Source organism: Lissotriton helveticus, chromosome 7 (assembly GCF_964261635.1).
Source record: "Lissotriton helveticus chromosome 7, aLisHel1.1, whole genome shotgun sequence".
Taxonomy (NCBI): Eukaryota; Metazoa; Chordata; class Amphibia; order Caudata; family Salamandridae; genus Lissotriton; species Lissotriton helveticus.
The window spans coordinates 479,306,973-479,332,486 of NC_136068.1; the positions used below are offsets into that span (position 1 = coordinate 479,306,973).

General features: G+C 44.0%; 1 protein-coding gene across 1 annotated transcript in view; it reads right to left on the bottom strand.

The window, feature by feature from the left end:
- TRIM72 (tripartite motif containing 72) overlaps nt 1-25,514 on the bottom strand; it is a 123,402-nt gene that overhangs the window by 52,349 nt on the left and 45,539 nt on the right. The window contains exons 2-3 of the mRNA XM_078652454.1: nt 14,341-14,762; nt 5,980-6,075 (exon numbers count right to left, since the gene is read on the bottom strand). Coding sequence (XP_078508580.1) covers nt 5,980-6,075; nt 14,341-14,733 — 489 coding nt within the window. The 5' untranslated portion in view covers nt 14,734-14,762. The remainder of the gene's footprint in view (nt 1-5,979; nt 6,076-14,340; nt 14,763-25,514) is intronic.

Consider the following 25,514-nt stretch of genomic DNA (forward strand, 5'->3'; position numbering starts at 1 on the left):
ACCTATTGCATTGCAAATGCTTGTTTTATCCTGTAATGTTATTCACTACAAATAATGAAAGTAGACGCCATTGAGGAAATGCTCTATGGGCTAGAGGATAACTCTTCATTGAAACTAGAATGAGTCAGGGTCTCCAGGATCCAAGAAAAGTGGTAGGTGCACTTCGAGGGGTCAGGACAAAAGTGTAAAATGTGGTGGGGCTGAATTGTTCATGAACAGTAGAGTCCAGGATCTACCAAGCACCTCATCCCTCACCTGCACCTGTTCAAAGTGCCAGGCCTGATGGTGCCTGAGCCATGCTCCAGCTAGGGCTTGGATGACTTTAGTTTGTCTGCCTTATGAAGCATGTCCATCACCACCCCTTGTTGTAACTAATTTTGTCCACCCTAAGCGTGGAAGGGTATACTCAGATGTGAGTCCCTTGCTCATTGCACCATCAGGATTCAAGCAAGCCGGGCCGAAGACGCCTGAAATGGCAGAAACCGGTCCCCGGAAGCTTGTTTCCTTCCCAGTGTAAGAATTGGCTTTTGTAGTCTGGTCTGCCCTGTTCCCATGATGCACTGGGCCAGGGACAGACTAATTTGCATACAGCCAGGTTCTGAAACTGGGATGGTGCAATGAGCTAAAAAACGGTGTTGGATCTAGCCCTGATCTTTTGACTGGGTGAGAGTACTCTGCTTAATTCAGAGACTCTGTCCATCACCACCCCTTGTTGTAACTAATTTTGTCCACCCTAAGCGTGGAAGGGTATACTCAGATGTGAGTCCCTTGCTCATTGCACCATCAGGATTCAAGCAAGCCGGGCCGAAGACGCCTGAAATGGCAGAAACCGGTCCCCGGAAGCTTGTTTCCTTCCCAGTGTAAGAATTGGCTTTTGTAGTCTGGTCTGCCCTGTTCCCATGATGCACTGGGCCAGGGACAGACTAATTTGCATACAGCCAGGTTCTGAAACTGGGATGGTGCAATGAGCTAAAAAACGGTGTTGGATCTAGCCCTGATCTTTTGACTGGGTGAGAGTACTCTGCTTAATTCAGAGACTCTGTCCATCACCACCCCTTGTTGTAACTAATTTTGTCCACCCTAAGCGTGGAAGGGTATACTCAGATGTGAGTCCCTTGCTCATTGCACCATCAGGATTCAAGCAAGCCGGGCCGAAGACGCCTGAAATGGCAGAAACCGGTCCCCGGAAGCTTGTTTCCTTCCCAGTGTAAGAATTGGCTTTTGTAGTCTGGTCTGCCCTGTTCCCATGATGCACTGGGCCAGGGACAGACTAATTTGCATACAGCCAGGTTCTGAAACTGGGATGGTGCAATGAGCTAAAAAACGGTGTTGGATCTAGCCCTGATCTTTTGACTGGGTGAGAGTACTCTGCTTAATTCAGAGACTCTGTCCATCACCACCCCTTGTTGTAACTAATTTTGTCCACCCTAAGCGTGGAAGGGTATACTCAGATGTGAGTCCCTTGCTCATTGCACCATCAGGATTCAAGCAAGCCGGGCCGAAGACGCCTGAAATGGCAGAAACCGGTCCCCGGAAGCTTGTTTCCTTCCCAGTGTAAGAATTGGCTTTTGTAGTCTGGTCTGCCCTGTTCCCATGATGCACTGGGCCAGGGACAGACTAATTTGCATACAGCCAGGTTCTGAAACTGGGATGGTGCAATGAGCTAAAAAACGGTGTTGGATCTAGCCCTGATCTTTTGACTGGGTGAGAGTACTCTGCTTAATTCAGAGACTCTGTCCATCACCACCCCTTGTTGTAACTAATTTTGTCCACCCTAAGCGTGGAAGGGTATACTCAGATGTGAGTCCCTTGCTCATTGCACCATCAGGATTCAAGCAAGCCGGGCCGAAGACGCCTGAAATGGCAGAAACCGGTCCCCGGAAGCTTGTTTCCTTCCCAGTGTAAGAATTGGCTTTTGTAGTCTAGTCTAGTCTGGTCTGCCCTGTTCCCATGATGCACTGGGCCAGGGACAGACTAATTTGCATACAGCCAGGTTCTGAAACTGGGATGGTGCAATGAGCTAAAAAACGGTGTTGGATCTAGCCCTGATCTTTTGACTGGGTGAGAGTACTCTGCTTAATTCAGAGACTCTGTCCATCACCACCCCTTGTTGTAACTAATTTTGTCCACCCTAAGCGTGGAAGGGTATACTCAGATGTGAGTCCCTTGCTCATTGCACCATCAGGATTCAAGCAAGCCGGGCCGAAGACGCCTGAAATGGCAGAAACCGGTCCCCGGAAGCTTGTTTCCTTCCCAGTGTAAGAATTGGCTTTTGTAGTCTGGTCTGCCCTGTTCCCATGATGCACTGGGCCAGGGACAGACTAATTTGCATACAGCCAGGTTCTGAAACTGGGATGGTGCAATGAGCTAAAAAACGGTGTTGGATCTAGCCCTGATCTTTTGACTGGGTGAGAGTACTCTGCTTAATTCAGAGACTCTGTCCATCACCACCCCTTGTTGTAACTAATTTTGTCCACCCTAAGCGTGGAAGGGTATACTCAGATGTGAGTCCCTTGCTCATTGCACCATCAGGATTCAAGCAAGCCGGGCCGAAGACGCCTGAAATGGCAGAAACCGGTCCCCGGAAGCTTGTTTCCTTCCCAGTGTAAGAATTGGCTTTTGTAGTCTGGTCTGCCCTGTTCCCATGATGCACTGGGCCAGGGACAGACTAATTTGCATACAGCCAGGTTCTGAAACTGGGATGGTGCAATGAGCTAAAAAACGGTGTTGGATCTAGCCCTGATCTTCTGACTGGGTGAGAGTACTCTGCTTAATTCAGAGACTCTGTCCATCACCACCCCTTGTTGTAACTAATTTTGTCCACCCTAAGCGTGGAAGGGTATACTCAGATGTGAGTCCCTTGCTCATTGCACCATCAGGATTCAAGCAAGCCGGGCCGAAGACGCCTGAAATGGCAGAAACCGGTCCCCGGAAGCTTGTTTCCTTCCCAGTGTAAGAATTGGCTTTTGTAGTCTGGTCTGCCCTGTTCCCATGATGCACTGGGCCAGGGACAGACTAATTTGCATACAGCCAGGTTCTGAAACTGGGATGGTGCAATGAGCTAAAAAACGGTGTTGGATCTAGCCCTGATCTTTTGACTGGGTGAGAGTACTCTGCTTAATTCAGAGACTCTGTCCATCACCACCCCTTGTTGTAACTAATTATGAAGCATGAGGGCGCTTGGTCAAACTATTGCCTTCCTTCATCCACCTCTACCTAATCCTGTAAAGCGCTCTGATACTCTTGGGTCCAGCTAGCGCTATATAAAACCTTTAAAATAAATAAATAAATAAATTGTAGGCAGAATTTCGACCTTTCAACGATTATGTGGTTTCTGCTCAGTTTTCCTAGCCTTGGTCCCTTTTTCACTTCTTTCCTTGCTCACGAAGTGTATTTGTACAGCAGAATTCAGTATCACCTGTCTTTAACGAATACTGCCAAAGTCAATAGGTCTTGTCAATCCTAGAGCAATAGGCATTGTCAGTGTCAAAGTCTTTTTCAGCTATGTTGAATAGCAGCCCGGCTGAAAGTCATGGAAAAAGCGCCATGACGCAGCCAGCGCTGTCAGTATCATATTGCTTTACTGACCAGATGGGCGGGCCAAGTGACACAATGGGGTGGTGAGTCAAGCAATACAACACAGTATGGGGTGGAGGGCAGTTGAGGAGAAGATAAACAAGCAAAACAATGGAAAGCAAGTCAAGCAACATAACACAGGAGGGGGTGGATGTCCGCTCACCATCACACAGGAAGAAAAAAAGGCAGTGCAGCTCTATGACCACCAGCCTAGGCTCCCTGCCTGCTGTTTGCAGTTAACAGTCTAGTCCTTAGCTAAAGCAAGTCTTGTCACTGAACCATGCCAGGCTGATGGTGTACCCTCCTTCCACAGCTCTTGTTTTGCAATGTGTTGCTGTCAGTTTGTGTACGACATCCACACATAGGTATCTCAAACTCGCTCACCTAAACTTAGACGAGAGGGCGTAGCAGGCTGGGGTGTAGATGAGCTGTGACATTAATAAGGCACAATATAGCACTGCACTGAGAAGTATGTAATAAAGGTGATACTTTTGTCCAACTGGATTTCTGAACTCACATATTTAAAAGCGCTTTCATGCGTGATAGTGAAGAAAAACGTTTTTGTGAATTAAAATATTTAGCCCAGAGCCTACAATTTAAGTAGGGCAGCCGCGATTTATCCAGGTTTTCTGGTTTCGCTTTGTGCAATAAAGCCAGGAAATATGTATCTAGTGTCTTTACTTAGGTTAGGGCCTTGTTTTTACCTGTTAGTGAATTTTTCTGTAGTTTTTAAATATAGCAAACTGGACCGAAGGTCGAGCACTTTACATCAGCACTAGTTACATTACACTAGATCACGTGCATTGTGTACAGGCATGGGGAGATTAAGTGATGTGCCCAGGATCATAGGATGTTGAGCCGACACCGAAAGCACTAGTGGGGGGTTGGTTGGCATAGGCACAAAGCAGATCATATTTCTGCAAAATAAGACATTCCATGGGGAGGCCAATACATTTTAAATGCCCTCATAGAGGCTAGCTTGTGGGTGGAAATCCAGCAGTAATGGAGTGAATAAACACATAAATCAAAAGCTGTTGTACACAAAGGAGCCACCACACAACCAGCACTCCCCTCACTCTGCTCCATGCCTGAAAGAGTATGTTTCCAAAATACACCAAAGATGCCTCAGGTAAAAGAAGTAAAATTAAAATCATAAAGCACAACAGACCAAACAGCTTCCGGCAAGAGGGTTGCATGTGCATTGCTCTTTCACTATATATTGCTTCTAGTTTCACAGACTCAACTCAAACGGGGATGGGTCGGGGATAGGAAGGGCATAGGTTGGTTGAGAGGGGCTGGGTGGTGGAGTTTATGAAAAAGGAAGTGGGCAGGAGGGGGAGGAGAAGAAGCTGACTGTGGCAGAGGGGAAACACAAGCATACAAAAAGAAAAGTAGCTCCAAAAATGGGAGCAGCTGATGGACACAGGTACTTGGTCCAGGCTGCAGAAGAGGGCCAAGCACAAGGAGAGGACATGACATAGGCATATCTTCACAAACCGGAAAGAAGGAAATAAGAGCGATGTTGCAGCAAACCAATTAAAAGCTGTGGGCGGGCCAAAAGCCCACAGTGAGTAAACAAAATGTCTTGAAGAGATAGCGCATCCGCTGTCTAGCCGAGACCTAAAAAGGTGTATGACTACTGCTCATCACCAGCTTCCAAAACTGCCAGTTTGGCATCATTTTACTCACTAGACAGCATCTCTGATATTGGCATGTTGCCATATGGATTACTGGACCATCTCCAAGAACCCCCTGCCTTTTTGATCTACAAGCATACAGCACCCCTCTGAATAACTTAGTGCAGTGTTGCTGTCTATATGTTTGAGTCCCACCGTCATTCACTCTAACTAAACTGCCTATAACACAGAGCAACAAGGTAAATCCATACTTGTTTCCCCTGCCTCAAGCATAATAGAAACCATGATATAGTGAACAGGACCTGCAGAATAAATTGTGCCAACCAGCTAGTTGCCGTTATATTTAAAAAGCATTTAAAAGCACTTCTCTGGTCACTCAGGCATTACCCGAAAAGCTTCCGACATGGGATTACAACAAACCCAGCACTCCAACCATGCCCTCCCCCAAAGTGTAGGATATCTTCCATTTGAAAATGCACCTCCGCGCCTCAAATAGCGGTATGAAGCCCAATGCAAAGGCTACAGTACAATGCAATGCGGATGGAGCTTCACAAGACACTCTTGATAGTCCAAGGAATCAAATCTAATTGGCCTATTTCTAATACACCTATTATTAAGTATTCTGGAATTGTTGCACTGGATGAATCTTTTAAATCTGTTCTTTTACTTGTGCTTTTGTTACTGGGAGCATATGTACTGTAATGATTTTATCTGTTTTTTCAGGTAGCCAGGGGACATGGGGAAGCCGCCCCACCCATGGACTCACCTCCACCTCGTTGAGCTGTCGGTCCAGCAGGGCGATGGTTTTCTCTTTGCGCATGCGCGCCTCCTGCAGGAGCACCTGTTGCTGAGGCAATTGTTTCTGAAATTAAATAAAACATTTTTTAAAGGATTCTAGTGCATTCCAGAAAGGAGGGGTGGAGGTGGAAAGAGAGGTAGAGAGAGGGGGGAAATAGACAAGAACAAAAGAGCACAGCAGATGGCAAATTCAGCAAAAGGAATTAGGGTAAACAGAGGCGGCTACAGAGCTACTACAGGAGACAGAGATAAGGATAGGAAGAGATGAACAGAAAAGGGTGTCTAGGAGGCTACACAGGAGTGAAAACAATTGATATGAGGAGAAGGTCTCCTCTCTCAGGGAAGGGGCAGAAGCACCAGCCCTAGCCACTTTTCAGATGCCTTGCTACAGATTTAATGGGTTCGCTCCTACCCATTCCAGCTCTTAAAAAAGACACGACACGACCCCTGCTACTGTTAAAATACAGTAAAGATTAGAAGGAATCTTAGGCATTGCGACATCAGAGCAGGGGTAAGTGCATGCAGCAGAGAGGTCTGACAATGCATGGGTATGCCAGCTAAACATATCTCGCAGGATCTAGAAGCCAACTGTCTGTCTCGACTGGTCAACAACTGGATGGGTCCGTAGGGTGGACGTTACTCTCAACCAAACATAAACCTCTCCAGAGAACAGTGGTCGTTCACTGTTCTCTGGAGAGGTTTACGACTATGATTCCCTGCTATGTATTGAATACGTTCCCCTGCAACGACTTTGATTTACAGCTACGTATTCATTATGTTCCCCGGCTACAACTTTAAATCCCTGGGGCCTCATTTATGAGAAATGACGCATCGCTGCGTGAAAGCAGCGATGCGTCACTTCTCAGTGCGCACTCCTTGCGACATACCTGATGCGTCATATTTAATGTATAACGCATCATGTCGCAAGGAGTTACAGATACGTCAGTATTTCTGACGTATCTGTAAGCGCAAAAGTGACGCATTGCTGGAGTGTGTCACAAAAGTGTCGCAACTCCAGCAATGCTTCCTTTCACATGGGGCACGCCCCATGTGAAAGGGCTTGCGTCATTCTTACGCCTGCTGTGAGGCAGGCGCAAGATTTTGACGCAACAGTGCCCTAGAAGTGACGCAGTGAAATCTCATAGATTTCACTGCGTCACTTCTACGAAGCTTTTTGCGGGGAAACGCCCCCCCTGCATACATTATACCTGACACAGGTATAATGTAGCGCAGGTGTTTACAAAGTGACGCATCTGCTTAGATGCGTCACTTTGTTAATAGAGCGCAACAGGAGGCATGTTTTACGCCGCCGATGCGTCACAAAAAGTGACGCATCGGAAGCGCAAAACTGACGCAAGGCCTCATAAATGAGGCCCCTGGAGTGTATTGATTAGGTTCCCCTGCTAGGACTTAGCTTCCTCCTGTTTCTTGATTGGGTTGACTGTCATGACTTTGGTTCCCTGTGCTGTCTAGTTTTGTTTTCCTGCCATGACTTTGATTTGCTGCTGTATCTTGATTTGATTCCCTGCTATGTCTTATTTTCCATGCTATGTCTTTAGTTTCCTGGGAAGTGATATGCTCCAGAGAAAGTCCTTCTCGCAATGCATCTTTGTATGTGCAAGGTGCCACGCTTCCTGTTAATAATCATATGAAAGTTGCTCTGCACTTTGTGGACATGAGGGGATACACTAGTCCCTCAAAGCATGTCCCTTGATGTGTTGCCAGAACTGAGGGTTCAGGTTGCTCCAGAATCAAAGAAGATAAAAGAGAATCTTGGTTCTAACAAGAGAGTTGGGTGCACTCAGCCTGAAGGATTTAGTTAACTCTAGCCTTTTTTTCACGGTATTAGTTAGAGACCATGCTGCAATTTAGTTCAGACTATGCTGAGAATTGAGAGTCTTTCATTATAGTTTAGTTGCTTCAGGCCAGATACGTTATTGACGGGTTTACTTACTCAATTGTCGTCTGTTTCCAGTGTAATCAACTCAGTCTCATGTGGTGAAATGTCACTTCCCTTTCTCTGTTTCAAATAAATTTAGTATAGAAGGGAACTAGTAAGTTTGTTTGGTGTGTCACAACTGCACTTCATTCTTGACTCATTGCTCACTCTAGATGGATTTCAGTTTTTTCCCCACTTCTGCTATGAAACTGGAAGCTGCTTTTTATGTTCATGTATTCCTAGAGGGTTTTAGCTATTGTTTATTTTTCTCTAAGAGTTGAAGCCTTCGTAAACCTGTCACCATTTCCACTCTTCATCCAGTTACCATTCTGAACTCAGAAGTGGACAAAGGATACAGCAGGCCTTACTTTAGAACTAAAAGGCATCAGGAAGAACATATCAGAAGCCATGCACTTGAAACTCAGTCACTGAGTCTTCCAAGCATAAGCCAGCCTACCTCCAACGCAGGGCTCTGAACTCCTTCCTGACTTACATGTTGAGGAGCAACTGCAGGTGTTGTTAAGGAGCAGCACAGTGGGACTTGATAGAACTTCAGTGTGGTGTCCTTGGGCTGCTGCTAAAGCAGTGCAGTGTCATGAAGATTCTGATATCATATGGAATGGAATTGAGACTGTGCATTTCACTAAAAGCTCCCCTGGAAGGTGAACAGCCTTTAAGACGCGGCTGTTACACCGCCGTGCCGTTACAACGCGGTCTTTTCAACGCAAGTCGTTACCATGACTTGCGCTGGAGGGAGCTGCAGGACATGTAATTTTTTAATGTACTATCCAACACCTTCCCTGCTGTACGTAGGCTGGTGTTGGAATAGTAAATTAAAAAATTCCTAAGTCCGCACCCCCTCCAACGCAAGTCGCGGTAACGACTTGCGTTGAAAAAAACACGTTGTAACGGCACGCGTTGTAAAAGAACGCGTCATAATGCCGTACATCCCCCCTGGAATATTTGGAGGATTTGACAAAGGCAAACTATGGCAATATTTGAGTGGAAGAAGAATCAAAGGGGTCTCAGAAGCAGGTGAATGTTTTGGCGGGATGTGATTCCTAAGCTTGAAGGCTTTGTGCAGCATGCAGATTATGCTCCATACCTTCCTGGAGAAAGGAAGATTTAACAAATGTTTCTTTTGAATACAATCCACCTTATGTCTCTCATCCTTATATGGAATCTCATCACCATCAACAACACCATACCTATGACCACCAACCTCACACTGTCAAAGGTTCATCCAAAGGAAAGCAAGCCTGAGCCTCTTTCTTGTCCAGAACGGTCCACATAATTCGTACCCTTTCTCCAGAGTCAGCGACAACTTTAGGCTTTTTCCAAAGACTGAAAGATGTTATTTAGCCTAGCCCCAAGATGGAGAGTACATGAATTTCAGCATTGGACTTCAGCAGGGAATTGTTACACTTGGTCAATTTGGTACTAGAGGGGATGACACTGCTGTAAGTAATGGAAGAGGTCCAAGCGAGATAGGATAACTTGGGCCACCTGTATATAAGTGGGACATCCACTTCAGGACGAGCCCTTGGTCCTGGACTCTCCATGCAAGGAAAGTCAGATCCTTCTTTTCAGGTAAACTTGGAGGTTAGCTGGAAAATGGAGATTACATGGGCAGAAGAAAAGCAATTCACTGGTGTTAGGTTGAGGTTCTTCAGCTGTCAAGTCGGAATTCCCTTTCAAATACAAATATTCCAATAACAGGCATGTCTTTCTTCAGGGTAGCTGGAGAGGACTATGTTGCTTTTCTTCTTCTGTGATTCTTGTTACTTTAGAACTTATTCCAATGTTTCTCTCATTAGGTCCAATGTCCTCGCTGAAAAGGGAGGTAAAGTCCCTGAGAATGCCATTGTGTTCTCTCTTGTATCTGGTCCTTGTCAGTTGCCATGCTGCTAAACCAGGGGATAAATCATCCATAACGGCATATCAATTTCCCTTTCCCCTGGTGACCTCATCTAAGGAACATCACCAAGGCCCTACAGAAAAAGAAGAGTCTACCACAAAGTCGCGCCTGAAATCTTCAACCCTTTGAGATGCTGATAATAGTGAAAGACTCACAAACCAAAATGCCCCTCAAAATATGTGCGTGTTATTGGCTTGTCCCTTAAGCTGTCATTTTAGATTTATGCATCACCTATGCTAGCATTACTCCTCACTCGTGGTGTCCTACCGGTAGAAACTATCTATGTTTTCATTACAGGGGAGACTGAAAGTAAGCTCCTCCCATGACTCAACATGGCACCTACATTAGCCATTTTATTTACCCACAGTCAACTATTCCTGCTCTACAAATAGAGGAGCTCCCCATTAGGGCACTCAGCAGCCGTTTGTGACATTCTCAGGAGTATGTGGTATTATACAAATGCTAAAGTACATGGATGAAAAAGTAAATATGTGGTTTTCTTGGAGCAGACAGATGACAGACCTAGGCAGAACCCTGGTTTCCTAAACTATACTCTTAAATTGAACAGCATGCATTGCAATTCGCCCAGCTTTGCAAGTCATCGCTGTACCTAATCTATCTACCTACCCATCTAGCCTTACTATTCCAATGCCTGAATCCCAGCTACTAGCACCTGAACTGCATCAACACCCAATGAAAACTGATCATTCAGTGGATGCTGTTCAAGTGGCCCAAGTACGGCAGATAACGGCTCATGGCAAGCACACACTTCAGTCCATGTCCGCTCAGCCCTCAAACAATCTCAATTCATGACAAGCTAGTGTTGATAGCCCCAGGCTACAGAGTAGACTACAGCATAAGAATAAACAAAGACCAGCTGAATTGCTAAAGATATCCACCCAAAGAGCAACTTCAATTGCCCTACTGCTTTTACTGGACACCTTCCCTGCCAGTGGGGACCAATGACGGGATACGGATGGATCGGAATAGGACGGCTGAAGGAATGATCCATTGGGTGGGCCCAGGACACATTCCCCAGGCTCCTGCTTCCCTTCTGCTACCATCCATATTGCTGCTTCCACCTTCAAATGCCCGCATCATAGTAGTGCCTAGGCCTGGGTAAATTATAATTTTTTTGCAAAATCTGGAAGCAAAAAAATTCACCAAAATGCTTTTTTTCTGGATTGGTGAAATCTTGGCCATATGTAGTTTTTGATGTATCTTGGTGGTTTGGGGTTCTTTGTCACATTTCAAAGCAGCGTTGAGGGTAGAAAGGACAACAAATCTACAACGGCTGCAAAATTCTACAAAATCATGTTTGCTATAAATTTGTGGAAAAGCGATAGATTGTTTCCGTGGGCAAAATGTTCCCCATGGCAGATTTTGCGCTTTACCAAAATGAGGGCTTGCACTTGCTGGTACAAGCACACTTTAAATAGATATCCGGTATTGGCACTTCAAGACAGAACATTGCAGGAGAAATCAGTAGTGGTGCGGCAATCAGCAGAGATTTCTATGGTGTAAATAGATCTGGCAAGCAGGATATGGCCTGACTTACCCTTGATCGTACAACAATCTGAGATCCATTTAATTGACAACAAATTATGACTGTGTCCTAAGGAATACAACACGCTACAGGTGCTTTTGCACCTCTATGGTAGGCAAATGTTTAATTTCAATTTCAGTGTGCTTCTAAAGCAAGAAAGTAGCTGAGTTTGAGAAAAACAGTAAACCATCGAGATACTTAATTCTCCTCTGGTTCAGAACAATGGCTGGGACTGGGGCGATTTTTCCAGCCTGTGCTGCACTAATGAGGGCGGATACAGCCATGGTGTCATGACTGCACTGTGGTGGTCCCTGTCCAGGCAGTGCAAAGCGGAGTTGGGAATGGAGAATAATGGGAGGCTGCTCCTTTTCCCAAGCCACAGAGCATGTTATTCCCTTGCATGTCACCCTTCCTGCAACTCAACTGGAGGAGCACTATTGGTGTGAGGGGAGGGCCTATGTGTTGGGAAACCTCTTTCATAAAGGCCACATTAAATCCTTCCTGCAATTAACGGAAGAGTATAGGCTCCCTGAGAAAAAGGTTCAGTGATGCGGTCTGGAATCAGGGAAATGCAAAAAGAACAATCGATGGACAGAATGCAGAACAATGTCATACATTCACCCCAGTACAGAGATGTGGGCCTAAATCCATCGTTTTTTTACTCCCCTTACCATTCCAGTTTGAACCCAGCCATATGCAAATCAGTCTTGACCCTGCGCTCAATGGGAACAATCCCGCCCAAACTGTCAGGCCAGGTCCTCCCTGGACTGGAAACAAGCATCCTAGAACCGGTTTTGGGGTTTCACCCCTCATCAACCAGGATAGCTTGACTCCAGTGTCATGGAGACTGAGAGCACAGGACCCACGTCTGGGCATACCCGTCTCACTCAGGGTGACAAATGCAAAAAGAACAATGGATGTACAGATTGCAGAACAATGTCATACATTCACTCCAGTACAGAGATCTGGGCCTAAATCCATTGTCTAAACTAGGGTGGCATGGTGAGCAAAAGAATGATGGCTTTAACCCAGATCTCTTGACTGGGGGTGAATGTTTTGATTTGTTCGGCATTCCGTCCATCAATTGTGTGTCTTTTGCTTTCTTATCCTAAGTGCGCCGGGTATGCTCAGACGTGGGTCCTGAGCTCATTGTGCCACTGGATTCACGCTATCCCGGCTGATGAGGGGTGAAACCCCGAAACCGGTACTAGAATGCTTGTATGCGGTCCAGGGAGGACCTGGCTTGGCAGTTCGGGATTGGACAGTTCCCATGAGGCACAAGGTCAAGACTGATTTGAGTGGAGGGGAGTAGAATAGAGTGGAGGCATAGAGTGGAGTAGCATAAAATGGCACAGAGTAGAGTGGAGTAGAGTGGATAAGGGTGTCAGAGAGTAGAATGGAAAGGAATTGATTAGAGTAGATTAGAGTGGCGTAGAGTGCCGTAGAGTGAAATGGAGTGGCGTAAAGTGGAGTGGTATGGAGTGGAATGGCGTAGAGAAGAGTGGAGTGTGTAGAGAACAGGAGTGTAGAGTAGAGTGGAGCAGATCAGCATTGAGTAGAGTGACAGATAGAGTGGAATAGCATAGAGTGGAGAGGAGTACAGTAGAGGGGAGTGCTATAGAATGGAGTGGCATAGAGTAGAGTGGAGTGGAGTAGAGTGGAGGGAATTGGCACAAATAGGAATGGGGTAGAGTGAAGTGTCATAGTGGCAACCTCACCTCATGTTTGATTTAACAGACAATAATATTGCTCCATGTATAATAAGAATGTAGGCCACATGTATGATACATCGCCATCGTGGCTTTCATTCCATGGTTAATAATAACTATTACTTTTCATAAATAACTCTCAATTCTGTGATATATTCTAATGTACTAAGGTGAATAGCTTCACCATGCGAAAGAACCACCTTTTGAATTTTGAAGAGAATTTATCATATTTTTACTCTTTCACATGATGTTTGGTTTACGGCATACATGCAAATATTCTCGCAATTGGGCTTGTGCATGGGCTCTTGGAGTTTAGGATTTGATTTCCCTGTAATTGGTTGTCTCGCCCATCTTCAAGAACAATGCAAGAAGAGAGAGAGAGAGAGAGAGAGAGAGAGAGAGAGAGAGAGAGAGAGAGAGAGAGAGACAGAAAGAGTCTATTTTTGTGTGTGTTTTCAGAAAGATAGCTGAGAGGATTCATGTGCAGGTCGGTGAGAAATTTCTGTAAACCAAAGGTCCTAGATTTGAACCCGAGTATAATAACTCAGTGGGGGTAAGAGACTGTTGCGGAGACAAGTGCTAAGCAACAGGTCAACAGTTTAAATCTCACTATTATACTTCAGCAGGTTAATACCATTTGAGTGCTGATCTAAGCAAACCCTGCAGGTCACTTGCTTGAATCTGACTGAGACAGCTCAGGGGCTGAACTTGACTATTCTGGAGATCTATCCATAACCTTTAAGTACTGGGCTTCAATCACACTGAGATAGCTCAGTGGGGATATGTGACTTTTGTGAAAATATTCTTTTGCAGGACAACGAAACACAATATCAGAGACGTTGTCGACCTGTTCTTTAGTTATTTATGCAGAACTGCGTCCGTAGTATTTGGCCCAACAGACTGCACGTCCTCCAACTGACAGGCACCATAAATTCAGGAAAAGGAGCCCCTGGAGAGGGTGAGTATGGGTTTCATTCAGAAACTTGATACGATTCAACAAGATTACAATAAGAACTGGTGCGCTTTGGTTCTTGGGGTGGGTGGTGTTCATTACTAAGGTTGACATTTACTCTAATGTAAAATCCCAATAAAAAATATTCCACTAAAAGGTATTCATTCTTATTTGGCACATGGATAATAATGGGGTGCCCATGTGTCTTCGTAATTTATCATAAATCCATATCTACTTAACAACTTGAACCGAAATGTAGTTATACCTTCATCTTCTGGTGGGCTTCCGCTGCCTTGATGATGTTGTGGCCCTTGTGCTTTCCCAGCGAGGCGCACACCCCGCAGATGACCTGCTTGTCCTGCTCACAGAAGACGCTCAGGGGGTCCATGTGCTCCTCGCAGTGGTCCCGGGGCACCTGCTGGAAGCTCTCCACCAGGTGCTGCAGCTGGCGGTTGATCTTCAGGGACTCGGCCCGGGTCAGGGCGTGGCAGGTGGGGCAGGCGGTGGTGTGGCCGTCCTCCTCCTTGGGCAGACCGTCCAGGCACATCTGGCAGAAGGTGTGGCCGCACTCCGAGGTCACCGGCGAGCGGAAGAGCTCCAGGCAGATGGGGCAGCTCAGGTCCTGGTGCATGCCCTGGATCAGAAGGGGCTTCGACATGGTGGCGATGTCACGTGGGAGCCGTCAATCTGGAAAGGGAGAGATCAAGGAGGAAAGGTCAGCAAAGGAACCAGGAAGTGTCCACGTTCACCACAACATGAGACAGTGTGTAGTAGAGTGGCCGCGTCACCCCATTGTTCCTATTCATGGACCTTCATGTAACAACCTAATGCATTCTAGGCTTTACAGTGATTCACTTCTGCTAATGAGACTAAGGCACCTGAAATTAATGATTTAAAATTTTAAAGCACAGGGCTGAAAACAAGTTCCATAATGGCATGGAGTGAGATGGTCACTCTAGAATGTAGGAGCCCTCCTTTGGAGATAGCTTTCAGTCTCCTCAAAGAGAAGGACTTCTCAATGACTCACTCAGTACTTTAACCCCTTCGGTGCTTATGACGGAACCGTTCCCTCATGGCCCCTCCCGCTCAATAGAACCTTCAGCACAGCTCGAAAATACGTGCCGCGCTGAAGGTGTTAAATAATCAAGAACATGTATTAACACATGGCGCACAGAGCAAACACATCCCACCTTCCTGACGGACGAAGGGGGCATGTTCAGTTCCAGGCATGATAGCATTAGACAGACGTATGGAATTCAAGGCCCAATCAAGAGTATTCTACCTGAATACTATGTTTTAAGTATCGTCCTAAAAATAGAACATAGCCAGAATATTGGCTAACACAATATCATGAATGTAAGTATAAAGATAAGTACTCCACATATAGACATGTAGCTGATATTTATGCATTTATATAGGCTGGAGCCAGAGGCCTGGCTTGGTTCGAAGTCTTCTTGGACCCTCAAGTCGAAAACGAGTCGAGAATTAATGTGGCTTCTGGCTGCCGCCCACTCTTCATCATGATGCGCCAAGAATTATAAACAAAGCGTGAACCTTTTGTGTTAAAAAGGAGAGAAATAGGCAGCCATCGGGGGGGAAAGTGCATAATGTGAATGCAGAAAACCTGGGACCAGTCCTGCCTTCCCTACTTGACCAAATTGTGTATGTGTCGGTAAACGTTTTATTTTACAAGGCCTCCATTTTCTTCGTTATCACATATGAGAGCACCAATATGTGAGTTCAGGGTGTGCGCTGTAGATACATTATCTGATGTATTCAGGTGAAACACTTCTGTGCATTAAAGTAATGAAGAGACTATCTTATTTTCATTGATGTTTTTTGCATGATTTACATGCCAATTTTTTCCAAGGCTCCGTTTGTGCAGGAGCTCTTAGAGCTCTTGGCTAGACTCTGACTCCAATCTCCCTGTACATTTTTGACTCACCCATCTCTATTACATACAGGAAATTGCGGTAGTTGATATGCCGGCTAAGATATTTTAGTAGGACAATATTTTTGTACTCAATATTCTGACATCCTAATGGGCTGAAGAGTCACGCCCCCTCACCTTTGACCACCATAAGCCCTTCCGTGCGGGGCATATTCCCCCACTGTGCTGGGGGAGGGGGGCACGCGCAGCGCCCCGGTGCTCATGAGCCACGGTGGTCATGTGCTCCTCTGACGAGCTGAGCTCGTCATGACCACACCCGTTTCATTAGAACGCTCGCACAGCAGGGGAATTTGCCCAGTGTGCGAGTGTTCTAATGGTCATGACGAGCTCAGCTCGTCATGAGCATGCAAGGTGATAAAGAATGTCTGTCAGGCTGAGCAAAGGTCAGGCAGTCAGGAGCCAGACATGCACCAAATGCACAGACTCCTGGATGCCTGAGCTGAACTTTGAGCTCTTGAGGGAGTGACATCTTTAGCCTGGCAAAGCACCTTGAGGCCCTATCCCTCATGACGAGGGGGTCACGTCACTGATTGCCTTGGACCTGGGCACATCAGTTCTAAGCCCTGAATCGCCCGGGGTTGAGTGTCAATCTCTGACACCTCATCACAGAGTGGGGTGTGGTCAGCAGTCTCACTGACCCCTTCCCACTCTGTGACAAGTGAGGGACTGCTGCCTTCCCTCATTGGCTGATCTAAGGTCTGGCAATTAGGGAAGTCAGCAGTAAATGTAAATGTAAATGTTGTAGTACTTGTATAGCGCCCGAATCACCCCACATGGGGTCTCTCCGGCGCTTGTACGAATACCGCTATGGATCCCTTCCTGGCTTTTCCCTGTGAGGCGCCCACTCCTGGGCACCCCCAAGGTGCAGCCAGGCATCCTAGCGCTTTTGGGGCCGTTGTGGAGATTAAGCAAGCTATTGCCCAGAGTTGCAGAGTGGGACTCATGATTAGAATAGGCACCAAGGCGAGAATTATCAGGTCCGAGTAAATTGAGTCCAAGACCCGCCGAGGCGGGAATTGAACCCTGGTCCCAGGCCAGACCTCTGCATCAGGGTCTGCCGCTCTAACCATTGAGCCACACTTCTCCACAGGCCCAACCCTACTTGGACCTCCAATTCAGAGCTGCACAGGCAAGTATGATTGTATTTTCAATGTTTGGTGCGTGCATAAATATATGGGCGAGAGTGTTGTTAATGGATGTGTGTGTGCATGCATGCGTGAATGCATGAGTGTGAGTGTTTATGTGTGCGTTTGTGCCGTGACCGCCCCATCCATGCTCATAGTACCTGCCACTACTGACTGTCTCAACTTACTGCTGCTGATACAATCTGAAAAATATTGGTGACCACTTCATAGATAAGGGCTCCGGAACGTGCCGATAGCGCTCTGTTGTCAGTGGTAGAATTATGAAGGTCTGTACAGGAACAGTGATATTGGGTGAAATTGGGACGTGGTGTAGGTGTGGGGCAAGAGGAAAAGTATATTGCAACTATTGGGCTGCCCTTTCACCAGGAGGCAACTTTTTGTGAAATAGTTCGCCATTCTACATGAATTAATTGATAATTAGACATGTTTTATTGGGGGGTCGTGGCTAGCGCCCGAGGAAGATGGCGGCACTCCCGTGACTCGCTGGAGATGACGGGGCTCTCTGAGTGATTTTCTGGCTTCATTTGAGCTTCGAAGATCGACGAAACTGCAGAAATCCAGGTCGGAATGTGAACACCTCTAGATAGAAGTGTTTTAGTTTCTTTTCTGGCAAGCTCTGACCTGTTGGTGACCCTTTTGCTCACAGCTGAGGTATTTGCACCAGCTGCCTAATTGTTGCTCACGCACTGAGGGAGCTGTTTTCCTTTCATGTATGGCACCTTCACTGGCAGCACAGATTTAAAGATGCCTCACGATACATTTCTGCAGGGATTTATGGCCTCATTTTGACACCTTCTCCGTGAATCCTATTACTTCCTGACTCACATATTGGAAATTATCTTTAAAGCAGTTTGCATGCTGAGGAGAATGTTTTCACCGCGCTGTGTCTTCAGAAAGAGTAATGCTTCTTTCATTTACTGGCTTTAGCTTACTGACTTTTTATGTTCAACATTAGAAGCTACACAGGAAAGTGAATTTGGACCTTAATTCCATCTGCTGGTACTAATATGCTTCAGAAAGGCATTTCAGCAATCTTGTTTCTGTGTTGCCAGTCAGTGTATGTGAAATCATACTATTTCTTAGTGCCTCTCTCAGAGCCTGCAATGTTACATGAATGTGCCACAAAATGATTTCTTTAAAATGGCTCTCTTAGCTACAATACCAAATTAAGCATGCTGTATGGTTTATTCATTTATAGTATTGCTTCTTATTGGTAAATTTATGTTTTGACATCCTGTCATGCGCCAAGTGCATGGAACTCTTATTACAGTGTATTTTGTCCATTATTATCAGATGGAATTGCGCATCGAGCGCAAAAGCCACCTTTTCATGTCCCAACATAAGGTGAGCATAGCGCTCTGACTTTTGCCGCATTTGGATACCTTTTCACCTTTAAATTTGGCGCGACTCGGTTTTACCGATTTCAGCCGCCATTTTGTTTTTGTTTCTCCCTTTTTCGCGTGATTTCTCCCCAGTAATGCGCTGTTTTATGGAACTTTTTCCCAAAATCCATCATGTTTCTGCTTTTCATGACTTTCATACTCTATTTTTGGGCAATGTACCATTTTTAATGCCGCTTTACTGCTTTGCGTGCATTTAACTTCCTCAACATGCTCTCTGTCCTGGACTTGCCGCCATTTTGACTGGCTTTTGCATGTTTCTCCTCATTTTGAGCCACTGAAGTTCATTTACATCATTTTTGTGGCGCATAGCACAACATAACTAATTTGAGCTTCATTTCACAATATCTCTTGCTTCTGTATGGGGAAATTGCGCAACCTTAAGCTCTCTGCGGCTCATAACTCAACTGTCCATTCGGACACTGACTCCACAATACAGGATATAGACGAGAATCCCACTTCCAGGTCAGATTTGCATCCTGATACATCTTCCAAAATGCAAAATACAAGCAAACTTCCTACAACGGCTGTCTCTACTAAACGCCTAAAGAAGGATCCCCCTTCTCCGAACTCTGCCTCAGCCTCATCCTCTAAGGATCTCATTCTAGAGGAAATACGTGCACTTAAGCCTTTCATGGAAGTGACCACCAAAACTTTGCAGACTTTACATGACAAATGGTCTTCATTAGATTCTCGAGTTCTGATTGTAGAACAGTCAACTGACTCTCTTCAAACCTCTTGTTCATGTATACCTTCTATGGAAGCTGATATACTTTTTTTTTTTTTTGCAGAGTTTTATATAGCGCCAACTAGAACCGAACCGAATCAGTTATCAGAGCGCTTTACATAGCACCAGTTACGTTACATGAGTACACACTTTCATTTTAGGCACGGGGAGATTAAGTGATTTGCCCAGAATCACAGGGGGTTTTTGGCGTCGTTACCGAGACTCGAACCAAGTTCCCCAGGTCCGAAGTCGAGCGCCTTAGCCGTTAGGCCAACCCCTCTCCCCCTTCAACTCAAACGTCAAACAGAAGATTTGGAAAATTGTAACCGTAGGAACAACCTTTGCCTTTATGGTCTTCCGGAACTTTTGGAAGGGTCAAACCCTACTACTTTCTTTCAATCTTTTCTCCCCAAGATTCTGAACTTACCTGCCTCATCTACTATCAACATTCAAAGAGCCCACAGACTTGGTCCCAAAATATCCAGCAAACCCCGAGGTGTCATCATGCTGTTTCTACAGTACACTGATCTTCTACAGGTTTTATCAGCGGCTAAAGCTAAAAAGCAAATTATGTGGGAAGGTCATAGACTATTTCTTTCACAAGATGTAGCTAAAACAACAGCTGACTGCCGGAAAAAGTTTTTGGATATGCGTCCTCAGTTACGGCCTCTTAATGCCAGATATGGCCTGCTTCACCCTTGTCTCTTCAAGGTTACCTATAAGGACAAGACTACTACGTTTGAAGATCCAGTGGTCCTGCAAGAATTCCTTCGTCGTCATGGAGCTGATGTTATGGACACCTCTGGAATTGTTTGATTGGTTCTATAATTGTTTAAATGGTTCTTCGTAGAGTTAATCCTATGATTGTGTTTTCTTGTCACATTGTTTTCTCATTTACTGCTTCATCTGTGTTTAATTAGGTTTCTTTTCTTGGGTTCCTTCCTCATGAGTCATTTTGTTCTTTTCTTATTTTATTTTACATTGGACCCTATAACAGTTTGGTCTTGTTGTTCTTGCTTCTTTCTTGTTGTTCCTGTTCTGATTGTTGTTATTTCTTTTCTTTACCCTTTATAATTACCCCTTGTTTAGAAATTTCCTGATTCCATGTTTCCTCTGTTTATATTATGTCTTTTCTCTCTTTTTTACAGATGTCCTCTCCCCTTTCCTTTCCCGATGTGTCACATTGTTTTTGTGATTTTTTGGAATTATTACGGCGGAGGTCAGATGTCCGCTCTTATTATTGTCGCCGTCGTCTTTTGGCGCCGTCACCCTCGTTTCTCGTTTGTTCTCGTAAGTATGTTTTTCAGTCGTCTGTCTTGGACCTGTACTGTCTTCTTGTTCTTTATTTTTTTCTATTCTTTATTTATTTCATCAACGATTCTTCCTCCTTCACTCCTTTATCCTCATCTTTGTTTTTCTTCTGCCTCTCTTTTTTCTTTCCTCTTCCTTCTCTCACTTTACTCCCTGGGATCTTTTTCTTTATTCTTGCATTGTTCTTTACAATTTCTCTTTTCAGTGCTAAGTAAGCATACTACTGCTTTATATACTTTTTCTTTGATTCACCTTCCGGGTTACTACTTGGAATGTTAAAGGTTTAAATAATCCGATTAAAAGACAACGGGTGTTATGCCATCTCGCCAGACTTAAAACTGATCTTGCCCTCCTTCAAGAATCCCATCTCTCAGAGTCAGAAGCTTTGAAACTCAAACGCTGTTGGGTGGGACATGTATTTCTTTCTCCTGCTATGGGTAAGAAAAACGGAGTTGTGATTTTGTTTCATAAAAAGTTAAATGTTTTTACAGTTTCTCATGAATGCGATGCTAATGGCCGTTGGGTCATTGTTAAATTACTTATAGATAAAATTCCTCTTGTTATATTCAATGTTTATGCTCCCACTGGCGTTGACAAATCCTTTTGGCCTTCCATTTCTGATAAGTTGGCTACACTTACTGATGAGTATATTATTTTAGGTGGTGACTGCAATCAAATTTATGACCCTATCCTCGACAGATACTCCAAGGTTAAATTGTTGCTGTCTAGAATGCATTCCCAATTCACCAATGCTGTCCATCATAATGCATTAGTAGATATCTGGAGATTATGTAATCCCGACCTTAGAGAATACCGTTTTTATTCTCCTTCCCATCATTCACAATCCCGCGTTGATTATATTTTTCTCAGAAAATCTTTAGCTCAACATGCCATATACTCTGACATTGGTTCCATTTTAATTTCAGATCATGCTCCTGTTCTTGTTGATATTGATCTCCTCCCCTTTTCCCCTCATTCCGGCAGATGGAGATTCAATAATTCTTTACTTCTTGACCCCATTTTTTGTACACAATTTACTACTTTTGCCACTGAATTTTTTCTACTAAATCAAACTGCCTATACCTCCTATGTTATGGTGTGGGATTCCTTTAAAGCTTCTAGAGGTTTTATCATAAACTTTGTGTCACAAAAGAAAAAACTCATGGAAGCTAAATCTGCTCAACTTCTTACTAAAATCAAACAACTCAAACTCACTTACCATTCCTCTAATACTGAATCCTCTCTCAAAGATCTCATTGAAGCCAAAATTTCATTCAATAAATTTACCACAGACGCTGCCTCCAATCTTTTATTAAAATGTAATTCATGTTACTACGGTGGTCAGAATAAAATGGGGAAATTGCTCGCCAATTACTTGAAAATACAGAAAGAACGTACGAAAATTGAGACAATCCGGACTTCTTCTGGTGACTCTTTATTCAAGGACAAAGATATTCTAAACGAATTTGTCAAATTTTACAAAATCCTCTATACTCCGGAATCCATGCATACTTCAGCTGATCTTCTTTCCTATTTTCAATCTATCCCTCCACCTCCTTCTGACCATGTGGATTTTGGGGCTTTGGAACATAATATCTCGCTTGCGGAAATCTCCCATGCTGTCTCGAAATTACGTCATGGAAAGCCCCTGGTCCTGACGGATTCCCTATTGAATTCTATAGCCATTTTGCTTCTCTTCTTTTACCAAAACTTTTACTTTTATTTCAATCTTTTCTTTATACGGGCTTGTCGTGTGGTACGTTTCAACAAGCTTTAATATGTTTAATTCCTAAGGACGATAAGGATCACTCTTTATGTACGAACTACCTACCCATTCCCCTCGTAAACACAGATTACAAAATTCTGGCCAAGATTTTGGCTCTTAGAATGGATCCTTTTTTACCTGACTTAATTGGACCTGAACAATCCGGTTTCGTTAAGGGACGTCTCTCTTCGGACAACTCTCGAGTCTTTTTCGACATTCTCAGTAAGGCATCCTCTCTAGACCTCCCTCTAGCTGCTATTTCTTTAGACGCTGAGAAATCTTTTGACAGGATTAGGTGGGATTTCATGTTTCAAGCTCTTAAATGGGCAGGATTCCCACCCAAATTCATTTCTATTATCTCCGTACTGTATTCTGGTCCTCAAGTGTAGATCTTTGTTAACGGTACAGTTTCAGATTATTTTGATCACCAAAGAGGTGTTCGACAAGGCTGTCCATTGTCTCCTCTATTATTTGTCTTGGCTCTGGAACCTTTTCTTACCAAGATTCAACAGGACAATACCATTTCTGGTTTACATTTTGGTTCCCAACAAGTTAAGCTCTCGGTTTATGCCGATGACATTCTTTTCTATTGTTCGGACCCGCTATCTTCTCTTCCTTCTTTTCTTCAACAAGTCTCTTCCTTTTCCGCTGTGTCTGGTTATCGTCTTAATGCCGACAAATGTGAAATTCTGCCTCTAAACCCTCTCTGTCAAAAACACCTCTATGACCACTCTGGTTTTTCGTGGCAACCATCCAAGATTAAATACTTAGGTGTTTGGTTTGCTCCCCTCTTGTCTGACACTCTTAAAATAAATTTTGATTGTATATCTAAGAAATTGGATGCTGCCATTACCCGATGGAACCCTCTCTTTTTATCCTGGTGGGGGCGCCTAAGCTCTATAAAAATGATGTTATCACCCCTTATACTATATACCATTTCCATGATTCCTATTCATATTCCCGACTATTATTTTGAGAAGATCGATTCTATTTTACTAAAATTCTTATGGAACAGTAAACGTTCCCGTATTGCTCTTGCATCCTTAAGGAAGGACAAAGCCCATGCTGGAGTCCGTTTCCCTGATTTTAGAACTTTCCATCGTGCTATTTCCTTGAAACAGGCATCCCGTTGGCTCTCAACCGATCTCCCCTTTTATCCTCCTCTTTGGCTGAAAATAGAATCCTTTTTTATTTCTCCCTTTGATTTCCTTGAAATCCTATCTTTTACATCTATTTTGACTTGTCTCCGTATTCCTATTATTTCTCATTCCCGTAAGCTCCTTCTCCCTTTCTTGTCCTCTTCTTAGCCTTCTCTTTCTTCGACACATGTTCAACCTATTTGGTATAATAAACAACTCAAGCTTCGTAATCGCCCCTTTTTCTGGAAAACTTGGCATTCCCAAGGCCTGGGATGGATTTCTCAACTCCTCTCTCACAACTATCCTCTTTCCTTTTCGGATCTCCAGTCTCAATTTTCTCTACCTTCCAGTTCTCGTTCACAATATAATTTACTACTTCCCATTCTTACTCAATACCTTCAGTCCCTACCAAATTCTAATGACATCCCTATCCTCCATCAATCTATATCCTCTGCATTAGATTCCTCTCCCCCGCATAATTTCTTTATAAATCTTTTCATCTCTCCCTAGACAGATCCAAGACTAAGACTGAACTAGCCTGGGAACAAGACCTTTCACAAGATTGGCCGGTCCCATTTTGGGATAAGATTTGGTCTAAAATCCATAAAACCTCTAGAGCTGCTAATACCACCCAAACCCTTTATTTCATTTATAATCGAATTTTGTTTACCCCATTAATTTTGTCAACTTTCTCTTCAGACATTCCCTCTACTTGCTGGTCATGTCCTTGTCCCTCTGCAGATTTGAAACATATGTTATTTGATTGTCCTCCCATACTCCAATTTTGGAAACAGGTTTGGCTCCAAATCCAAAAGATTTTTCAGTTTCAAGTCCCCTTCTCACTTACTCACATTTTTCTAGGTTCTCTCTCTCCTACTTTTCCCCAATCCTATCAACACTACATGCTCATAAATCTTTTGATAGCTATTGCTTTTCACCTTATTACCTCTAATTGGAAACAAGCTACTAATGTTACATTTCGTGCTTGGTGGAACGCGGTTTGCTTTCATCATCGACTTGATACTAATTATGTTTCCCCCATCTCCCTAGCAATTAAAAGGGATCTCCTTTGGTAAATTATTTTTCCTCATCTTCTCCCTCAGTCACTACCTCCAAAGCTAGATCTGTTGAAGTACGAAAACCACCTTGATTCTCCCATTGCCTTTTCTTATTATCTCTTATTGAACGTTCTATATTATTGTTTTGAACATATTGCATACTTTTTTCAGTTTTTTTTGTTTGGTTTTTTTCTTCAATATTGCTATGCTTACATTGCTTTCTCTATGTACACAATTTTGATTGCATTTCTTATATATTCATATATACTTTGTAATATCATAATTTTCTTTATTACTGTATAACCTGATGGCTTATTATCTAATCTGTTTCTTCATTTTATGTTCTGTTCTTTAGTTCTTTAATAAACTCAAACTTAAAAAAAAAGACATGTTTTATTTGGTTTGACTGTGCTACTTAAACAGTCAGCAAAAGGTAACAAGCTTGCAATTTTCAGTCACCAAGCACAGAACGTTCCATGCTGTCAGTGTACTGCTGGGAGAGAGCTGTCATACTAGAAGTTGAACCTTTGATATGCAGGTAACACATATCTCCGCAGTAGGTTTATTTATGCACTGATAAACCTTGCTGTATTTGGAACACGTGAGCAAAATTACACAAAGTCGTCGGATGTCCATGCATTAACTCACGGAGTTTATTCATTGAGACTTGAAGCTTTAGGTTACAAGCTACACACAGATGTCTGCATTAGGTGTATGCACTCTCAGGTCTCTGACTGTGATTAGAATCTGTTTCACGCATCTCTCTAATCAGAGCATTGACTCACTGAACTACCTATCAAGAATTAGAACCAGTGGTCTTCAGAATACATTGTATAACATAAAGAGTTTATTGTATGCTGTTGCTTTAATTTTAATTCTTTTGGCCTCTTTTATCGTTTCCCATTATTTCTTGTGTTTTTTTATCACATGTAACCTTGTATTG